General features: G+C 35.6%; 5 protein-coding genes and 1 non-coding gene across 6 annotated transcripts; 4 read left to right on the top strand and 2 right to left on the bottom strand.

Annotated features, from left to right (window-relative positions):
• The first annotated feature begins 4583 nt into the window (after positions 1–4583).
• LOC103838346 (ethylene-responsive transcription factor ERF109) lies at positions 4584–6933 on the top strand. Its single transcript, XM_009114813.3, has one exon. The coding sequence runs from the start codon at positions 5909–5911 to the stop codon at positions 6695–6697; it is 789 nt and encodes a 262-aa protein (XP_009113061.2). The 5' UTR covers positions 4584–5908; the 3' UTR covers positions 6698–6933.
• Positions 6902–8702, bottom strand: LOC103838263 (EKC/KEOPS complex subunit TPRKB). The gene is made up of 6 exons (XM_009114720.3): positions 8025–8702; positions 7871–7937; positions 7662–7784; positions 7357–7440; positions 7184–7270; positions 6902–7110 (listed from the first exon to the last, which is right to left on the bottom strand). Exons 1-6 carry the CDS (start codon positions 8093–8095, stop codon positions 7024–7026), a joined length of 519 nt encoding a protein of 172 aa, XP_009112968.1. The 5' UTR covers positions 8096–8702; the 3' UTR covers positions 6902–7023.
• On the bottom strand, positions 8267–8339 carry TRNAR-CCU. Its single transcript has one exon. It is a non-coding gene; the product is annotated as a tRNA-Arg (tRNA).
• A 545-nt stretch (positions 8703–9247) lies between the features above and the next one.
• Positions 9248–13142, top strand: LOC103838162. Its single transcript, XM_033286624.1, has one exon. The coding sequence runs from the start codon at positions 12430–12432 to the stop codon at positions 12925–12927; it is 498 nt and encodes a 165-aa protein (XP_033142515.1). The 5' UTR covers positions 9248–12429; the 3' UTR covers positions 12928–13142.
• A 271-nt stretch (positions 13143–13413) lies between these two features.
• Positions 13414–15822, top strand: LOC103838013. The gene is made up of 5 exons (XM_009114456.2): positions 13414–14005; positions 14262–14497; positions 14586–14844; positions 15138–15476; positions 15570–15822. Exons 1-5 carry the CDS (start codon positions 13976–13978, stop codon positions 15735–15737), a joined length of 1032 nt encoding a protein of 343 aa, XP_009112704.1. The 5' UTR covers positions 13414–13975; the 3' UTR covers positions 15738–15822.
• Positions 15823–16508: 686 nt separating this feature from the next.
• On the top strand, positions 16509–20373 carry LOC103837926 (SWI/SNF complex subunit SWI3D). Its single transcript, XM_009114350.3, has 7 exons — positions 16509–17057; positions 17246–17793; positions 17900–18580; positions 18713–18876; positions 18996–19516; positions 19613–19803; positions 19892–20373. The coding sequence occupies exons 1-7, from the start codon at positions 16634–16636 to the stop codon at positions 20159–20161; spliced, it is 2799 nt and encodes a 932-aa protein (XP_009112598.2). The 5' UTR covers positions 16509–16633; the 3' UTR covers positions 20162–20373.
• The last annotated feature ends 12 nt before the right edge of the window (positions 20374–20385 follow it).

The raw sequence follows: 20385 nt of genomic DNA, 5'->3' as shown, positions 1-20385 counted from the left end.
CCCGACCAATCTATTGATAATTAAATAATATTAAATCTCTAAACAAAAATATAAAATACTATTATCATTAGGCTATGTATGAAGGTAGACATGCTTCAGATCATCTTCAACATCACTGCAAAATTTACTATAAAATGGAATGGAAAATGCATTCATGAACAAATAAAAAAACCATTATTCTAAAATTTTATTTATACAATTCAAATTGGTTTAATTAGTTAAAATTTATCTAAATCGATCTTAATTAGTCTAAATCTATTAAATTAAACAAAAATATTAGTGTAAATCAACAAATATGTCTAGTTTATTTTTTGTATATGTAAACTTTATAATTTATGAGAATAATTTTTTAATTAAACTCAAAACTAAATATCTAATGTAAATGTAAAATATACCAACTCATCCGGTTAAAACCAAGAAGCCTTGGGAGAAAACTGAAAACTGCTGGAAATGTTTGAAGACGCCGACTTGGTGATATTCTGCGTCTCACTAACAGATTATGGAGAATACATAGAAGACATCGAGGGAGTCCTTGTGAACAAGATGATAGCAAACAAACAGCTATTCGAGAGCATGGTGACTCACCCGATCCTAGCTGACAAAAGGTTCCTCCTGGTCCTAACCAAATTCAATCTCCTAGAAGAGAAAATCGAGGAGGTTCCTCTAAGAACCTGCAAGTGGTTCTAATGAGCTTGGATAGTGATACTGTGGATAATGCACTGAGGTATGCGAGAGAGATTCTCAAGTGGCATGTTGAAGAAACTTCCATGTTCCAATAGATGTCCACTACTGGTATCGAAGCCAGCTTATCCTCTTGATTCTTCCAAAATTGAAATTTCTTTCTTTTTCCTTTTCTTTTAGAGTCTGTGGATAATACATGTATTATGTTCGTATGATGTGTGTTTGTGTGTACGATAGTTAATTTTTAAAAGAAAACATACATGTGATTTTAGGTGGTTACAGTTGGAGATTTTTGTTTGTAAACACCAATGTGAAAGGCTGCAGTACACATATATGCAATCATATCTCTAATTTGCTAATCAAATTATGAGAACATTTATGTATTATCTCTAATTTGCTAATCAAATTATGAGAACATTTATGTATTAACTAATTTCCTCTGAGATATTTTTTTTTGAAAAAATTAATTTTTGGGAACATGTGCGTTATTTTCTGGAATGTGGATATTTGTCATCTTCAAAATCATGTATGGTCTATTATTCTGATCTAGTGAGAACTGAATAGTGATTCCTTTTTATATGAAAAAGGAAAAAAAGCAATTTCACATATAGCACTATTTTAATATTTTCTCACTCCTGTATATGAAATTGACGGTTCAAAGCTGCTGAGATATTTATTTTTAATTAGTTAATAAATGAGAGTTGATGAATTATTTCATAGGCATTTAAAAAAGTAAAAGGAACAAGAGTTGGTGATCGACCGTTATTAATTAAATATTAGAGGTGTTTAGTACTAATCCATAGAATCTAAGGCCATCTTTAACGGGGTTCCTTAAGCCGAGTCTCTTAGCATATTAGGATTTAAAGAAAATAAAAAATAGCAATTACCCTCAGGAACGTCTCTTGATCAAGAGACAGAAGAGACCGTCTCTTCTGGACACACGTCGTTCTCCGGACTCTCTTCTCCTTTTTCCTTTGTTTTCCTATTCCCGGCGGCGATTTTCGAAACAGGTGGTACCTTGATTGCTTAATTGATTAGGGCAGAGGAGAAACAAACCAGAGAGAGAGAGAGAGAGAGAGAGAAAGCTTCAGTTGAGGAAGACATGAAGTAAAGCAAAGAAGTAAACTTGATTCTATGAGTTAATTGAAAAAGATTTGTTTTTGATTCTCTTACCAAAAGTCTTTTTTTTATCAACAGAGTATCTGTTCTTGTCTGAACGAGCCTTTTCTAGTCTCGGAAAAGTGGGGAAAGTCTCTTACAAAGAGAGATTGAGAAACTGTTCTGTTCTTGTCTGAATGATGCTGTTGATCTGTTTCAACCCATATGTTGACAGTCCTCACAAGCTCTATGCAGGAGACCTCGGTTGGAATCTAACCTCACAAGGTCTGAAAGATGCATTTGCAAACCAACCTGGTGTGCTTGGTGCTAAAGTCGTGTATGAAAGAGACAGCGGGAGGTCTCGGGGGTTTGGTTTCGTCTCTTTTGGAACAGCACAAGACCTTCAGTCTGCCATGAGTGCCATCGAAAGGTAAAGCTATGTCGGAATCCTTAAATACATGCAGGTCTTAGATTCTGCTCCCTCTATGTTATTTTGATTTGTTGTTGTGTTGGTTTGTGTCTGCTCTGTTGATTCTTTCTATATATCTGATCCTCGCAGAAGATGAAACTGTTTCAGACGGTACAAAGATACAGTAGGAATATATGATCAGCTTCAAAGCAGACACATTGCAGGGAAAGGTAACAACCATAAACTCAATTCTTGATATGTGAACCTAATATTCACTTCTTGTTCTGTAACTTTATTCTTGTTTTACCGTTACTAAATGGTTCAGTGGATCAAGCTTGGAGAACGGATGGGTTTAATACGTATCAATGGTTGAAGCCAAGTACTGGTCTGTTGCTCAAGGATGTCTGTCTCGTTGAAGCTGATGTCTGCGTTCACGGAATCACTAGTGCAAACAAGAGAACAACAATTGCAACACAGGTAAATCATAATTCTATGGTCTTTTAAATCGATTAGAATTTTTTTATAAAGAGCATTGTCTAGATTCGTAGGTTCACATTGATGTTGATCTAGAATCTTGTCTGAAATGAATAGATTTTGAATCTTGTCTGGAATGTGTTAGGTTAGTCTAGGATTATGGATCTTTTGATCAACATTTTGATGAATATTTTTTTAATTAAAAACCCCTAAAGAAGAGACTACCATTGGAGACCCAAAATCAGGAAGTTTCTTACTTAGGTTTTTAATTACTAAAATAATGAATAAGAGACCCAAATGGGTATATGGGTTAATCATGCTCTAATTGATCAGTGGGAGATAGAAAACGTATTAGGAGAAGATAAAGTGAAAAACTTATGACGCGGCGAGATAGTGAAGGAAAACGTTGGTCAGCGCAAAAAACGTGTTACAATCAGTTTCTGCACGTGCTCAACGTGCCTCTCTCTGCCTTCGGTATCGTGAAGCTTTTACTTCTCATTCCTTTTTTCTTTTTAAGGGTTAGATTTGTTTATATTTTATTCTTTACTTCAACTTGTATGGCATCCTGCCGTCCTTAAGTCTCTCAATAAAATATTCGTATATACTGAGACATACGTAATTTAAATCGTCATTAACAAAAAAAAAAGGTTTTAAGCATAGTACATTGTAAAAACCATTGAAGTTCTCAAAAAGTTTGAGTAATTTGTAGGCAGTTTTGTCAATGTTTACACTTTACAATTGGCTCAGGCTCACGAACAGAATGAAATAGCGATAAATTAACCTTCATGGCATTAAATGCTAGAAGTAAAATGCGAGCATAACGCAACTAAAATTTGTAGAAAACATTAAATCTTAAAGTTTTTGTTTCTTGGCAAAATCTCAAAGGCTAGTATATTAAGGCATCCACATTGACGAGTTCTTAAACATGTTCTCAAAATTAAAATATATCCCCTCACGTCAATCCCCCGAGCTTTTATCCATTCTTATTCGATTATAGCAACTCATTTAAGGGAGGGAACAAGTCAAAATAGAAAAAAATCATATTCATACAAAAAATAAATATTTTCGTTTGAGAACTTTTCCCACATATTTGAAAGATTACTATTCCAAATGTTTCACTAGTGTTTTAAAAAAAATTAAAAAATAAATCAAATTAGTTTTAAAATTAAAATATTAATATTAATATTTTTATTAGATATTGACATAGAAATCTGATAATGGTGCTCTTAGAATTCCTTTATAGATAAAGAAGTACAGTACATATTGATATTGGTTTGCCTCTATGATATCCACAAGAGTCATGACGTGTGTCCTATAATTGGCTACGAGACAAAGTCAAAGACCATAAGACCAAGAAGAGAAAATAATAATCAAAGGAAATAGCAAGAAGAGAGTCTAGAAAGCGAAGACGTGGTGGGTCAGCGTGGAGAAAGGGTCAACACTGTGATGGACTGACGTAAGGGCTTAGTGAATCCACATGCCAGCTCAGCATCATGATATACACTTCAACTTCTAATAATCACTCATATAAATCATTGGACTATCTGAGATGAGAAAACAGTAAAGCTTTCGCTTTCATTCACCATCTTTGACAAGTTATCTCATTTTCTCCCTTTTTTACTTAATTAAACTCATTTTGTTCATTTTGAATGTATTAAGCCAATAGAAAAAATTATACAAATTAAAGTAAGTTTCTCTCATGTTACTTGAATTTCTCAAATTCTAGCATATCGTATTAGTGTCGGTTTAAAAAAAAAGTATTAGTGTCGGTTTAATGTATAGACAAATTAATAAAGACTTGTTCTTAATACTCAATGTTTTCCTTTTACAGAAACTATGCTAATATTATTAGTACGATTCGTATTGTAAACTTACACACATAACTGGGGGCATCATGATTTTCCTATTTTTATGTAATAAGTTAATTAAAATCACATATACAGCATTAGTGTCATAAACCAATTATATTAATTGAAAGTAATGCACAATAACTACATTTGGTTTGAAGTACATTAATACAAAAACTATATACATATTTGGCTTCAGCTCATTTTGTTAATGTTATAAATTTATATATCCAGAATAAACAATAGTAATAAGTTATGCGAACGTTTAATTCGAAACAATTAACAATAATATTTTTTTATAGATGATTTTGGTTTATGCATATACAAGAGATGATAAGTTTTACGATTTATCTCTACTTAATTCCATTTTAGAATCGGCAATACATAATACTTAGATCATACATGACTATAGCCTATAGGAAACTAATATATGCATGATTTTAACACACATAGTAATCTAGGTCTCAGCTCACTTCAGTGCACATTTCTTAACAAAATCTTATTTGAAAATTAAGAAATGATGATTGAGAAGTTGTGTCGTTGAATCATAAGGTTTAAGAAAAGCAACGTGATTAAACATGGTCGGTGAAACACATACATGGTGAGAAAAGTTCATTGCGATTGTTCATATTTGTGCTCGTAAAATGAATAGTCTTTTGTTAATTCACCACTAGTTTGTGTGAAGCACAATGTTAATGTAATGTTGCACATGTCTATTGGCATAACTTAGAAAAACGTTGTTGGATTGATTCGTTGTATACTATAGTATAAAAAGACAAACAGGATATAGATATGCTTTTGAGTTTTGAGACGATGGATCTACAGTCATCTAGAAAGACAAATTGATCTACACAAAGCTCTAAATGTGAAAGACAAATTACTCACAAATTAAGCAGTCGAAATAATAAAAGTTAAAAATAGCACGTGACTTATTCTAACACACAATCAATCACGTACCTAGATTCTTATACCCAATTAAACATGTTTAAAATTAAAATATAAACTGTGTGAAAACGAACACAAGCGATATAATAATAATTAAATAACAAATCACAAAAGTTGGTTCTTTCTTAAAAAGCGTCACATATGATGATAATAATGGATCCAATACCTTTATATTTTAAAGAAATGTCACTGTCATATAAACCCATCCCAAAAATAAAGAAATAAAATATCATTATCGACATGCCCAGAAATTAACGCACGTGTTTCCAAAAAAATCAAATCACAAAACAAGCCCGTGTCTGAAGAGTGTGTGTGCCAGTTGGCAACTAACCAACATTTGAAAACGCCCATATATAAAGAGCTTCTTTCCACTTTCAGTTTCTCCCCAAACAAAAACACTTTCACTTCCTCATCATCATATCTCCCAGGTGCTTCAACAAAACTCCAAAATTAAATGCATTATCCTAACAACAGACCCGAATTATCATCCGGAGCTCCATCTCCGGATCGTGATTTGACCCGGTATCCGTATCATAATCAGGAGCAAGAACTATCCGTCATAGTCTCGGCCTTGCAGCACGTGATCTCAGGGGAAAACGAAACGGCGCCGTATCAGGGCTTCTCCAGCACAGTGATAAGCGCGGGAATGGCTCGTTCGGATTCCGACGCTTGCCAGGTGTGCAGGATCGACGGCTGTCTCGGCTGTAACTACTTTTACGCGCCAAATCAGAGAATCGAAAACAGACACCACCAACAAGTAGAGGCTGAAGAAGAAGGGGTTAGTAATAGTAGAAGAGAGAGCCACGTGGCGGCGGCGGAAGGAGGAGGGAAAGTGAGGAAGAGGAAGAACAAGAAGAACGGGTACAGAGGAGTGAGGCAGAGGCCTTGGGGGAAATTCGCAGCTGAGATCAGAGATCCCAAGAGAGCGACACGTGTCTGGCTCGGCACTTTCGAGACCGCCGAGGACGCTGCCAGGGCCTATGATCGGGCCGCTATTGGGTTCCGTGGGCCGAGGGCGAAACTCAACTTCCCGTTTGCGGATTACACTTCGTCTGCTGATGACGTGGGAACGAGTGCGAGTGCGAATGCAAGTACGAGCGTAAGTGCAACGGAATCTGCTGAAGCAGAACAATGGCGTGGAGGAGATTGTGATATGGATGAATATTTGAAGATGATGATGATGGATTTTGGGAATGGTGATTCTTCGGATTCAGGAAACACTATTGCTGATATGTTCCAGTGATTCTTCTTCTTCTTCTTCTCCAACTTTGCTCTTTCGAGAATTGTATTTGGTTCATAAAAAAAATTGAGCTCTTTCTTGTTTTAGTTGAAGAAGAGAGTTGACACTGGAATGACTTGTTTAAAGTAAGCAAAGAACATGTAATTATTACTAGTGCATCAATTTTTGTATTTTAATATGTTCCTCTCATAGTTCAAACTAAACGAGGACAAGAAATAAATAAAGAGGTTTAACTGATAAGAACACTACAAAACGAGTTGTAACATTTAGTTATAGCTGAGAAAAAAAAAAGCTATAATTGATAAGAACACAGAGAAAGATGTCTTCTTCTACAAAGCGTCGCGTGCAGCGATCCGGCAAACAATGGCATCTTCGAGAGAGGATATCCCGAGTTCTTGGCTAGTTATCTTGTAATGCTGAAAAGAAACAATGACGCTGATTATTACTTCTATGAACAAACGAAAAAGGGCATCTACATCAAAACATTACCTTTAGTATATGGGCTTGATTAGCATGCGTCTTTAACTCCTCCAAGTCGATCTCATTCCCGTTGATCAATTTCGCCACCTCCTCCATCTGAGTTTTGTATCTCAAAATATCTCATGGTTGATAGAAACAAAAGAAAAAGTAATTAACACGAATTTTTTTAGATGATGAGAGACCTCAAGGGGAGAAGCATTGAACCGGGCAGCTAGAATGTAAGTAGAGCTTTCAGATATCCCACATCGTTTCAATGATTCCGTAATCTAGTTGGGAGCAAGAAATGAACAACAACAACAACAACATTAGAGAAGTTGTCTGTAATGTATCCTTATTTATATATAATTCCACTAAACCAAATAAACCTTGATTAATGAGAAACTCTCAGCACACAACTATAACTCACAACAGCTATAACCAATAGCTAAGAAGGCTCGAACAACTCAACTAGACCCACTGTGTCACAAGCAAGCGTTTGTTAGCTTACATGTTTAGATCCAGAGTAGTTGTAGACAAGCTCAGAATGAAGAGTTCGGGTAGATAAAGAGTCGCGTGATTTGGAGACAAGTGCTTTCTGAGCGGCAGCTAAGAGAGGGAAAACGTCTGGTATCTGATAAACAAAACCCGTTGATAAGATCAACAAAACTAAAATCGTTAAAGAATGTTAGGAAAATGAAGGAAAGAAAAGAACTTTACGAGTAATGCATTGAGAAATGAGACCTCCAGCTTCAGACTTCCATCTAGCATCGAATTCAAGAGCTCCCTGAACAACAACAATAAAACTCCCAAAATGTTTGTAATTTACAGAGAGAGAGAGAGAGAGAGAGAGAGAGAGAGAGAGAGGGCATACTTGGAGTTGGTGACATCGGAGAAGAGAGACACAGAGAGAGTGTTCTCACGGTCGAGATGGAAGACCTTCATAACTCTCTAAGCCGGCGGCGAATGACACAGATCCGGCAAGTCAATACACTATTCAAGATTCATTAAAAAGAAAAAATAAATATCTTTTTCACTTCATCGAATTAATCAAAAAAGAAAAGGAAACTAAAAAGGTTGCACAAAAAAAAAAAAAAAAAAGGAAACTAAAATAAACGCGCCAGGAAGGGGTCGAACCTTCGACTTTCTGCTTAGGAAACAGACGCTCTATCCACTGAGCTACAGGCGCTAGTTGTTATCTTAATCCGACGATATATATACACACCACATGCAAATGCATTAGACTGTCTCTAATACTAACATTCGAATTATTATTATATTAAAAAGTCGAAAAAGGGTATATAATAGAAGATATGATACAATATTTTTCGATAATTTCCAGTTGACATGATTAAATTCTATATATGCTCTTGAAAAGAAAAAAAAAATCAATACCATAAGTTACAAATTAGTTCCGTTGGGATCCAGTCAAATCTCAAATCTTACACTATTAAAAGGAGAATATGAAGCTCTCTTAAGCTGTCCACGTCAGCGAAAAAATTCGTAACTAATCATTTATCCATGTCATCATGGATGTGAAGTTGTTGGGCCACGAATCTGTGATGCATAATAGGCTCTTTAGCTTTAATAACTCATTTGTTTTGTCATCTTCTTACTCCAACCTAATTTTGTTACGACGTCTACAGAAGACTTTCCAGAACTCACTGTTTTCCTATCTCCTCCGTATAACGCCTGCGACAGCTATAGTGACGAATTAAAGCTACTTAACTCCTCCAAATAAATCGGCGTTTAACTCTCCACATCCCTCATCTTACTCAATCATAATGATGCCTTCTCAAGCCAAAAATCTATTGCTCAGATCCTCAAATCCGTTCCTAACTTTATGGCAAATCAAACAGCAGTCACCACCACTCAAGCTCCTTCTCCACTTTTCCTCAGTAAAGTTTCACCAGGACTTCGAGATTCCCAGTTGCTTTTTAAGCAAATCCATTTCTGTTAAGCTCGCAATAATTTCAAAGAAGGCATCTTTCTCGGCTTTGAGATGCTGATATGATTGATGAAGAGGTATGTGTCCATATTTCAATATTATACTTCCGATCTCATACACGTCTCTGATTTTTTCTAATTAACAAGATTTTATCATGAAACTCAACACCTAAGAATTTTTAATATTAAGAGATAATTTTTAAGATTAGTTAAATAAGTGACCATCTCTGAATATGTTAATGGTTCTCAATATCTTTTTATGTAGTAACTAAATACAAAATTGTTCATATTGAAATTTACTACATATTTCATATTTTTATAACAAATAATTATTTACAAAATAATAAATACCAAAAAGTTTAATATTGAAAATAAATTATGGCTTCAAAACTTAAAGAATTGCTGTATCATTTTATTGGTTATCAAAATTTACAGATTTAAGTATTCAAAATTATTACACATTTATAAAATTATATATTTATATGAAATAAATGTTATTTACCTATACTTCAAAAAAAAATTCAAAATCAAGCAGACTATATATAAGAAAATATATAATATACATAAGATAATAGAATTTTTATTTTATTTTATTAAATGTAGAGTATTTCAAATTTTAAGAAAGATTTAAACATAGTTACGAAAAGATTAATAGAGACATTTAATATGTTAATATAAATTAATAGTGACATTTCAAACAAAAAATATATCGAAACAAATAAATGATATAATATAAAAAAAAAACTTAATTTTTTTTTTAAATCTAAGGTTTAATGTTTATAGAACCGCGCGTAGCGCGGTAAAATCGCTAGTGAAAGTAAATTTTAAATAGTCTTTGACAAAAAAAAAAGAAGCTAAGATATACTATATCATAAGGATACGTATGATGAGGGTTGATGTGCTTAAAAGCTCTACATTCACCTACTTTTCTAATACGCTTGATTTATTTTGGAGTTTCGTTTTATCAAAAATTTGAAGGGTACTCACAAAGTCACAATGATGCAAATATTAATCTTCAAACTAGCTATATATATAAGAGAAAAAGACCAAAATAGCATTAAATCAAGTTTTTGTTCCCAAACTAACACTCAAGACCAAAAGTCACAAAAATAGCACTCAAGAGGTGGGGTTTAGGGTTTAGAATTTAGGGTTTAGGATTTAGAGTTTAGGTTTTAGGATTTAGAGTTGAAAAGTGAGGTTTTGGGGATAAGATTTCAAATTTTAAAAAATAAAAAAATTTAAATTTTTCAAAAGATAAAATACTATTTTGGTCATTTTAGTTTTTGAGTACTATTTTTGTGATATAAACTTAAAAAGGTGCTATTTTGGAGATTTGCCCTATATATAATCTACAATGCCTTTTATAAAACAAATCTATTAATATAGTACCAAATTAAGCAGCAATTCTTCACGATATACTATACTATATACATATTAAAATCTCTGAACATAAAGTCAAACTCAATCACCTTAATAACATCCACATGAAGTCAAAAAAACCACTTATCAAAACGAGCTTCAATCATACAGCCAGAACGACCAGACCAAAAGATATCTAGAGATTTTATAGAGTTATTGCACAATTCTAAACATTGAAATTCTGGGGGTGATTGGTAGTTGCTGTAGGTGCTGTCCACAGCCCTATTTATTTATACAACACCAAATTCAGAGCAATCATGATTTAATTTTTTTTTTGAAACCACAGCTCTTGAAATAATCTACAGCTGTACAAGTGCTCTGCAGAGCCAAATATCTAAAGCAATTTTTTAGTGCTTTCTATAAAATTCTACAGCAATAAAATCTAAAGCTACAGTAAAAATTCTACAGATTTTTTTTTACAGCAAAAATTCTACAGCTACAGCTATTACCAATAGGACCCGGTCCATTTACATTATCGATGTTCCCAAATGTAATAAGATTTCAAGTACGAGCCGTATAAAAAGATCGATAATTCTACATTCAAATTCTCCTTTTTGAACAAATATTAATTTTCCTCAAAATTGAGCAGGATGTTTACGGATATGTTCTCTACCCATCCAGCCATGCATGACCCATCCGTAACTCGAATCATCGCTTGCTTCGTCAGAAGAAAACACCGACATTATATTATCTAGCTAAAAATCTATTGGGTTTGGAAGTCGAAAGCAGCACGAAGTTCATCGAACCTTCTTCTTTTCATATTATTTATTTCAAATATCACACAAGAACAAGTGAAATCCAAGATCCGACCTTGTACGTCGAGCCTCTGTTTTTGTTACGTTATAATAATGCGTTTGATGCTTAATTTAATCATCACAAGAAGACAAAAGTTTCTCAAAATTTTGTGAACTGCAGCTGCAAAAGACAACTTGTGTTCACTATATGGGAGACCATGGGAGAGGCACACTCTCATATATACATTAATTTATGCACAAGCAGACGGCATATAAGATAGAGTTACTAAACTATAGCTATCTTTTACTTCATAGCTATCTATTACGTACATTCACAATTTTAAGAGATATAGGAGGTCATAATTAACTGAGATGATGAATAAACTTGATAAGTGTACAACAAGAAATGTATACGGTTATCATAGTATTTTTTTTGTTTGTTTTTTGTAATTCAAGAATGAGTTTTCTTGGTTGTTGGAATGAGGATTGATAGTAGCAACGTGTGTTAATGTGTCGGAAACCCAGTTGCGTGGAAACTCAGATTAGTAATTACAGTGTGCATTAGCCGATAAACAGCTATCATTATCACATGGGTGTTTTGAGGTGTGTCTATCTACCCATATTATATAACTGTTAATCACTCAGACTCCAGTTTATCTGATTTAACTTATAAGTTATAAATAATTTAAACGCTCTAAACAAATAATATATGTGTGACCTTTAGAGACTTTGGATAGCCATCAAAGTATTAAGTACCCCATTTATCCCCATTTCTATTCGAATCACAAAACAACTGAGATTGGGAAATTTCTTAGAAGTTGCATGATAATCTTTTCTTGAAAATGCATGTGCATGAAATTAAAACGTTCATGTGCTTAAAACATCCCTTTACGTTAATCTAGGGTTTAATCTTCCAGCTATTAACTAGACGTAGTATTGTTTTTCGTTATAATAAATGGCTCTTCTTATGTATCAAGAGACTATAAATATTAATCCATTAACTTGACCCCTAAAAATGGATTTAAGTTTTTATTGAAGATAACTTAAATCAATTAAGAATCTAATCTTAGATCTCTAGCCTCCAAAAGACAACACTTCCGTCCCTTTGTGTATGTGTGACATCATAGACAATTATAAAGTATTATCTTTCCCTATATTTTTTTATAAAAAAGGACGTACATGAATCTAACATGTATCATATATATACAGGCAAATGTACTAATAGAGATTGCAACAAATACAGTAGAACACCAAACAAAGATAGATCAACAAAGAGTGAAGATAAAAATGGAGTGCTCCAACATGAAGCAACATCACCAGTACGGTGCATATGCAGAGCCAAGAATCTCGTTTTCCAGCGGTTTCGCAGCTACTAAGAACGACATGGTCAAGTGCAAGGAGGCACCAGTGTCGTCAGATGATTTTGAGTTCGGTGTCAACAACTTCTCCATGACCACAGCAGATGAAATCTTCTTTGATGGCATGATCTTACCTCTCAAGGAAGAAGTCAACACGACGAAGAGAATGTCAACTTTGAGGGAGGAACTCAGCGAAGAAGATAGTGATTCACCGAGAAGCAAATCAAAGGGGTCCAGTGGTTGGTGGAGAGAGAGATTAGGGTTAGGATTCGTGAAGTCCAAGAAAGATCATAAGAGAAGTTCTTTTTATCACCATTAATTAGAAGCAATTCTACAACTACACAATGACCTTCTTTTGATATTTTTTTGTGTTCTGTTTTTGAGTTTCTTCTCTTCGTAGGGACTTAATGTATTTGCTAATATGGTCTGTAATGTGTTTAAGTGTTTTCTCTGTTTTTTTTCTTCTCATTTCTTCACTGTTCCTCACCGATGTAAAAATTGTTTGCGGTTGAAGAATATCCATTTCTATGTGTTTTCAATGTTCTTCTTTTTTTTTCATAAGTTTCAAGAAAAAAATTAATGGCTATATCAAATTTCTTTTTAAACTTCATCCATCCAATCTTTAAATTAGAATTGACAAAAAAATCCGTACGTGTAACAAGAAGCTCAGACTTATTTAGCCAAAATTAATAACATTGATATGATATATTTTATGTTTTTAAAGAGAGATTAACATGGTCTACTTAGGTCGCATGTGGCGAATGTACGTAACATATTATTTTATCTTCTTGGGACAGTTACATTCTTATGCTGTGTTGATATAAGTAATCGTCCAAATGTTAGGATTATAAGCACCATAGTGTAATAGACGAAAACAATAACGTTGCCTCATGCCAAAGTTGATGTATATTTAACAAAAAAACACCATTATAAATTTTCATTTACATGCAACTTTTTTTTAGGCTAAGAGATTTACATGCAATATTGATTCCTATTGAACGTTAGTAATGTAATATTTAAAAGGAAACCACAGATAGTGGTGACTGGTGTAACACGGTGCATGTCAGCAAAAATGACGTTGTAGTGAATCTTGACCTGTTCGTCTCGGAGTTTACGCTCTACTTTTCCTGAAATTTCCATACTATTTTTCATTTTAAAATGTTTAATCACTCGAAATCCGTGAAGTCGAAGCAACCGAACAGAGAAGGAGAAAAAAACAACGGTCGTGGGGCTTCACTCTAATCATTGCGTTGATCTGTAAAACAAAAGTTTTACACTAGTCTTGTCTGAAAAAACTTCCAATATCTTTCTATTGTTCTGTTCCTTTCTAACCTCTCATCTCTCTCTATCTATTTATCAAGGCAGCCATGGCCGACGATCATTCTTTACTCTCCAAGGTACATTTTCTCATGTCTCGCTTTTAGATTCAAAGTTTTGCCCATTTTTAATCGTCTTGTGACTTTGTGAGTGATCTGATCTGTCCAGTAGTTTCAATCTCAGCTCGTAATAATCTTATATTGCTTTACTCTAATCCATACAAATTGATATTCTTTGAGAATCTGTATCATTAGAAAACAAAAGATTTTCGTTGATTATTCTACATTAGAAAATTAACCCGAGGACGTAAATGTATTGTTCTCTTTGTTTTTGCAGGATAGTTTTGTCATGAAGCTTCCTAAACAGTCCTCACTTGTATTAAGAATGGTCGTTCTCTTCTTTGTAATGGTGTGCACTGTGTACATTTGCTCGATTTGTCTCAAGCAAATTGGAGTCAGCCCAAACTATGGTTTCTTGAACGTTGAAGTCTTTGAGAGGCCTTGTCCTGAGCCTAACATCGAGCCATGGGACATTCCATTCCTGCATTACCCTAAACCAAACACATATAACAGGTAACCAAAGAGAGAGAGAGAGAGAAAGCCTTTATGATTCTTGGTTCTTTATATTGACTAGTGTTTTTGTGGGTTTTAAATGATTTAGGGACGAATGTTCTTGCCAACCGGTTAGGTACTTTGCGATTATCTCCATGCAGAGATCTGGTAGTGGCTGGTTTGAGACTTTACTTAACAATCATACTAACATAAGCTCCAACGGAGAGATCTTTTCTAATAAAGATAGGAGGGCTAATGTTTCAACCATTTTCGAGACACTTGACAAAGTCTATAACCTAGACTGGTTAAGTAGTGCCTCTAAGAATGAGTGTACTTCCGCTGTTGGCTTCAAGTGGATGCTTAATCAGGTAATATACATATACTCCATCCGTTCCACTAAGAAAGATGTGTTAAAAACAATAATTTATTTTACAAAGATAGAAATTTTATATTTATTATGTGAAAGTTGTAAATTTTGTAGAAAATTAATTGAGTTTATTGAAATATTATTGGTTAGAAATTATTGAAAATTGACAATTTCAAAAATGATATATTTTAATAGTAATTAATGTGTTCTCTTAATATGCGTAAAGAAACACGATGAACAAAGATATTGCTAGATAACATCCATATTTATTGGTCAACATTGTGAATATTGCAGGGTCTGATGAAACACCATGAAGAAATAGTAGAATACTTCAAAACCAGAGGCGTCTCTTCAATTTTTCTCTTCAGAAGAAACTTACTACGCCGCATGATATCAGTACTCGCGAACACTTATGACAGAGACGCTAAGCTATTAAACGGGACTCACAAGTCTCACGTCCATTCTCCCAAAGAAGCTGAGATACTTGCGGGTTACAAGCCAATGGTCAACACAACACTTTTGTTAACAGAGCTGAAGAAGATACAAGAAACGACTCTGAAAGCATTGGCTTACTTTAATACCACTCGACATATCCTTTTGCATTACGAAGATGTTGTGGAGAAGCGCATTGTGGTTTGTTACATCTAATCCTTTGGAAACTAGATAAAATCAGTGATTGTTTGTTATTTTCTTATGTGTTAATGATGATTTCTGTTTTGGATGCAGAGACTAGACGATGTACAAGAGTTTCTTAAGGTCCCAAAACGTGAGTTAAAGAGTCGGCAAGTGAAGATTCATCTTGGTTCATTGTCACAACATGTACAGAACTGGGAAGAGGTTCAAACCACACTAAAAGGAACCAGTTTCGAAAACTTCTTACGCCAAGATTTTTAAGTTTAATTAGTACATACATCAGAACAACCTTGTAGGAAATGTTTTTGGTCAGTTTTGTTTTTCTTTTTGCAGTCAGTTTTATTTATTTCAGTCTTAGTGCTATAAGTTATGGCAAGGATAACAATTTACTCTAGAAAATCCAAGTAGAATTTCATTGGCCAAAGATTGTTGATTTCTTGAATTTTTTTCCAAGAATTTGAATGTTTATGCGCATTCAAGGTAAAATCATTAAAAAGAAAGCTTTACTTGGGAGAAGGTTGTTGATAAAAACTCCAAATGATAAATTCAATAGTTTAACTAGTGGTTCATAAATATTTTTACAATAAAGTATTTGGATTTCAACTATAGAGAAAGTGAATTATGTAAATTAATAGAGAAAATCTTACAAAAAAAAATCAACATATACTTTCAAGCATGGTTTCAGAAAAAAAATGATATCACTATACATGAATTCATTTACAAAAATTGTCGTCGATTGTAGAATTGTTTGTAATATTTTTGATAACGTTATTCAATTACATGAACTCATTTACAAAGTCGATTGTAGAATTGTTTATAATATTTTTGAAAATGTTATTCAATTACATACAAAAACTCCAAAACTGTTTAAACCAAGTTTAATTCCGAGAAAACCACATGTATTCCCTCGTACCGGATGCTAATTTCAGAGTGATTGATTTAAACCGAAGTATAACCGAACAAACCATTCAAATTAATAATTTCCAGGCGTGCCAATTTCAACATGTTTTTCAGTTTTGGGCCCTGGAAACATACAATTTGCTTATACACCCCAAAACAAAACTAAAATACAAAAAAACCCCAAATAAAGATAAAAATGCGCTAGACACTGACGACGGCAATTCCAACCTCCCGAAGATTGGTCCGACTATCTCGAGATGGAGGAGAGACGACGCGATGCTGGAGGAACCCTAGCTTCGGCCGGCAGCTCCGGAGACTCTCCGGCATCCGAGCCCACGCCGCGGCGGCGCGTGAAAAGAAAATCGAACGCTCTCGGAGCCTCCAATTCCTCATCAACATCCTCCAAGCGGATGCTGACGCGCGAGAAGGCGATGCTCGCGTCCTTCTCCCCGGTCCACAACGGACCTCTAACCAGAGCTCGACAGGCGCCGAGCAACATGCCGTCCGCGACCGAGGCGAAGCCGGAGCTGCTGAGTGCCCCGGACGGCGAGAAGCCGAAGGAGGAGGAGGAGAGGAACAAGGCGATCCGCGAGTGGGAGGCCTTGGAGGCTAAGATCGAAGCTGATTTCGAAGGGATTAGATCTCGCGGAAGCAATGTTCATGTGGTGCCTAATCATTGCGGTTAGTTAGCTCTTCTTCTTCTTCCTCATGTTGAATCTAAGTACACGTGGCGATGAATTGATACTCTTAATCCTTATCTTGTGTTAACATTGAGCTGCTGAGATCCTAATCATGTTGAATCTAAGTACACGTGGCGATTAATTGATGCTCTTAATGTTAACATTGAGCTGCTGAGATTTTTTTTACAGGTTGGTTCTCATGGGGAAAGATTCATCCGCTTGAAGAGCGTTCGTTACCTTCTTTCTTCAACGGCAAGTTAGAAGGTCGCAGTTCCGATGTTTACATTGAAATTAGGGATTGGATCATGAGGAAGTTTCATTCCGATCCAAACACGCAAATAGAAGGAAAACATTTAACAGAACTCGAGGTTGGAGACGTTGAAGCAAAGCAGGAGGTGATGGAGTTCTTGGACTACTGGGGGTTAATCAATTTTCACCCGTTCCCACCACCAGACGCGAGTTCTAGTGATGGTGGTGAGCGTGATGATGGTGTTGGGGATAAGGAGTCTTTGCTCAACAGTTTATATCGATTCCAAGCGGATGAGGCTTCTTCGATGGCTGCTTTTGTTCAAAAGCCTCGTCTCACAGCGCAAGCTACTACTACACCATCAGGGCTGTTTCCGGATCCGATGGCTGCTGCTGATGACTCGCTGAAGCAAGAGGGTCCAGCGGTTGAATATCACTGTAACTCTTGTTCAGCTGATTGCTCTCTCAAGCGCTACCACTGCCCGAAACAGGTGTTTTGTCGCTTTATTTTAGTTCCGTCCTAGTTAAATGATGTATAGGTGATACATTCTTTCTCTTATTTAAAATTTTATATGCTAATATGGAGATTTTTGACAGGCAGATTTTGACTTATGCATGGAGTGCTTTGACAGTGGCAAGTTCAGCTCAGATATGTCATCTTCCGACTTTATACTATTGGAGCCTGCTAAGGATCCTGGCGTTGGTAGTGGGAAGTGGACTGATCAAGAGACTCTTCTTCTACTCGAAGGTATAGAGATCTTTAAGGAGAATTGGAGTGAGATTGCGGAGCATGTTGCTACGAAGACGAAAGCTCAGTGTATGCTTCATTTTCTTCAAATGCCAATCGAGGATGCGTTTCTTGATCAAACTGACCACAAAGATCCGAGTATAAAAGACACTACGGATATAGCTGTGTCTAAAGATGAGAAACCTGTTCTAAACGATGCACCTGTAGAGAAAGAGAAAGAGACAGAGAATACGAATCTTGTTGTTGAAGTTGAAGCTGTGAAGGAAGCTCCAGAAAAAGAAGATGACAATGAAGGAAAAGTTCCTCAGGAATCTTCTAAGCCTGGAGATGCGAGTGAGGAAACTAAGGAAGTGGAAGCCGACCAGAAAACGCCTGAGGTAGAAATCGTCATTGATGAAAGATGTAAAGATGAGGCTGATGAGAACGTTGCTCTGAAAGCTCTGACTGAAGCTTTTGAAGACGTTGGTTATCCCATCACACCCGAAGCTTCTTTATCCTTTGCTGATTTGGGAAATCCTGTCATGGGACTGGTAAGTTGTGAATTTGTGATGTAAAACAGAAAATTTGCTGCAACGGTGATTGAGAGGAGATTTTTTTTTTTAAATTCATAAATGCATCATCATCTTCTCTTTTCTGATCTTGCAAGGTTCTTTTTTCTATAGGCAGCTTTTCTGGTGAGATTGGCGGGATCTGACGTTGCTACTGCTTCAGCCAGAGCTTCCGTCAAATCTCTTAACAGCAATTCTGGGTTGTTGCTTGCCACAAGACATTGTTTTGTTCTCGAAGATCCACCAGAAAACAAGGAGGACTTAACTGAATCAAAAAGGTTCATATTTATTTGAATATCCGATAATGTTCTTCAATTCTGTGTTTTTGTTCTTCTCTCAATATTTTGAAGATACTGGTTGTTGTTTCTCAAATCTGAAACTAGCAAAACATTTTCAGTGTGGATGCAGAAGAGAAAAGCCAGAAAGCAGAAGATGATAGGGAAATGACAGATAGTGATCCAGGCAAAGTAAATCAGGATTCAGTCTCTGAAGGAAAGCAACCTGGTTCCCTAACTGAAAGTTATGCTAGAAATCCAGATTCTGAAGGACAAAAAGTATCTATTAATGCAGCCGCAACTAAAAATTCAGAGAAACCAGCGGATATTATTTGTAAATTGCAGGACAAAAGTTCAGGGAAGGAGCTCGAAAAACCTTCAAAGGATGGTGATAAGCTTTCTAGCGAAAATAAAGCGGCCTCTAAAGCAACTGTCTCCAAGGCAGCTGCAGATGTTTCTCAGCCAGAAGCATCAAAAGATGTGGAGATGAAGGATACATTACAGTCCGAGAAGGATCCTCAAGATATGGTGAAAACAGCAGGAGAAAAGGCTGAACAGGCTAAGGAGGATGACCACAGTATGCCAGACACGTCTGTTGCAGAGCAGCCCATTGGATCAGCTTCTCTACCGGAAAATGGAACAGGTGGTTGTCTTTCTCTCTCTCAAACATTAGAAAATGGACCCGCATTGCATGATTCTGTTATATCTTATTGGTTTGTTGTTTAAACATTGTTTGCAGGTGAAAATCTAAATAAAGAAGGAAGTAAAGAGAAGAATGTTTGTGCAGGGAAAAAAGACAAACATAACTCTGGTAAGCTTAAGCGCGCAGCTATCTCTGCTCTCTCAGCTGCGGCAGTAAAGGCAAAGCATCTTGCGAAGCTCGAAGAAGATCAAATCCGACAACTTTCTGGATCATTAATAGAGAAGCAGGTAAAATATCGTTTAACTGTATGCACCTTAGATAGATTGTTCAGGAGTTGTAACATAATAATGATGTTGTTTTTGTATGCCTAAGCAGTTACATAAACTAGAAGCAAAACTATCTATCTTCAACGACGCTGAAAGCTTGACAGCGAGGGTAAGAGAGCAATTAGAGAGGTCGAGGCAACGGCTATACCATGAAAGAGCACAGATCATAGCGGCTCGACTGGGTGTCCCGCCTTCAGTGTCCTCAAAAGCATCATTACCAGCAAACAGAATCGCTACAAATTTTGCTAATGTGGCTCATAGACCTCCCATAGGCATGGCCTTTCCACGCCCACCAATGCCAAGACCTCCAGGTCCATGAATATCATCATTCTCTGTTCCTGATTCAGATCCAGCTCCGTGTTCAGACAATGTTTATTTGGTTTAGTGGTTCCACGTGATAGTGTTCAGATTCGCGGGGTAGCTCTTTATGTTCTACTAGATTTTGATATTGTAAGCTCGGTTTTATTTACGGAATTAACAGAAAAGATTATATGAATTTTTATATAAGTATATTGCATAGATTTGAATACATTTATCTTGAAA

The sequence above is a fragment of the Brassica rapa genome, chromosome A01 (assembly GCF_000309985.2).
Source record: "Brassica rapa cultivar Chiifu-401-42 chromosome A01, CAAS_Brap_v3.01, whole genome shotgun sequence".
NCBI classification, from domain to species: Eukaryota; Viridiplantae; Streptophyta; class Magnoliopsida; order Brassicales; family Brassicaceae; genus Brassica; species Brassica rapa.
This window is presented reverse-complemented; position numbering and strand designations above follow the sequence as displayed.

Excerpts from the sequence above, each read along its gene's own strand:
- LOC103838263 (XM_009114720.3), bottom strand. The coding sequence starts at position 8,095 with ATGAAGGTCTTCCATCTCGACCGTGAGAACACTCTCTCTGTGTCTCTC. Across the intron at positions 7,441-7,661 it reads ACTACTCTGGATCTAAACAT|ATTACGGAATCATTGAAACG; the intron begins GTAAGCTAACAA and ends GCTCCCAACTAG. Across the intron at positions 7,271-7,356 it reads TCAATGCTTCTCCCCTTGAG|ATGGAGGAGGTGGCGAAATT; the intron begins GTCTCTCATCAT and ends TACAAAACTCAG.
- LOC103838162 (XM_033286624.1), top strand. The coding sequence starts at position 12,430 with ATGAATCTAACATGTATCATATATATACAGGCAAATGTACTAATAGAG.
- LOC103838346 (XM_009114813.3), top strand. The coding sequence starts at position 5,909 with ATGCATTATCCTAACAACAGACCCGAATTATCATCCGGAGCTCCATCT.
- LOC103837926 (XM_009114350.3), top strand. The coding sequence starts at position 16,634 with ATGGAGGAGAGACGACGCGATGCTGGAGGAACCCTAGCTTCGGCCGGC. Across the intron at positions 17,058-17,245 it reads TGTGGTGCCTAATCATTGCG|GTTGGTTCTCATGGGGAAAG; the intron begins GTTAGTTAGCTC and ends TTTTTTTTACAG. Across the intron at positions 19,804-19,891 it reads GATCATTAATAGAGAAGCAG|TTACATAAACTAGAAGCAAA; the intron begins GTAAAATATCGT and ends ATGCCTAAGCAG.
- LOC103838013 (XM_009114456.2), top strand. The coding sequence starts at position 13,976 with ATGGCCGACGATCATTCTTTACTCTCCAAG. Across the intron at positions 14,498-14,585 it reads AAACCAAACACATATAACAG|GGACGAATGTTCTTGCCAAC; the intron begins GTAACCAAAGAG and ends TAAATGATTTAG. Across the intron at positions 15,477-15,569 it reads TTGTGGAGAAGCGCATTGTG|AGACTAGACGATGTACAAGA; the intron begins GTTTGTTACATC and ends TTTTGGATGCAG.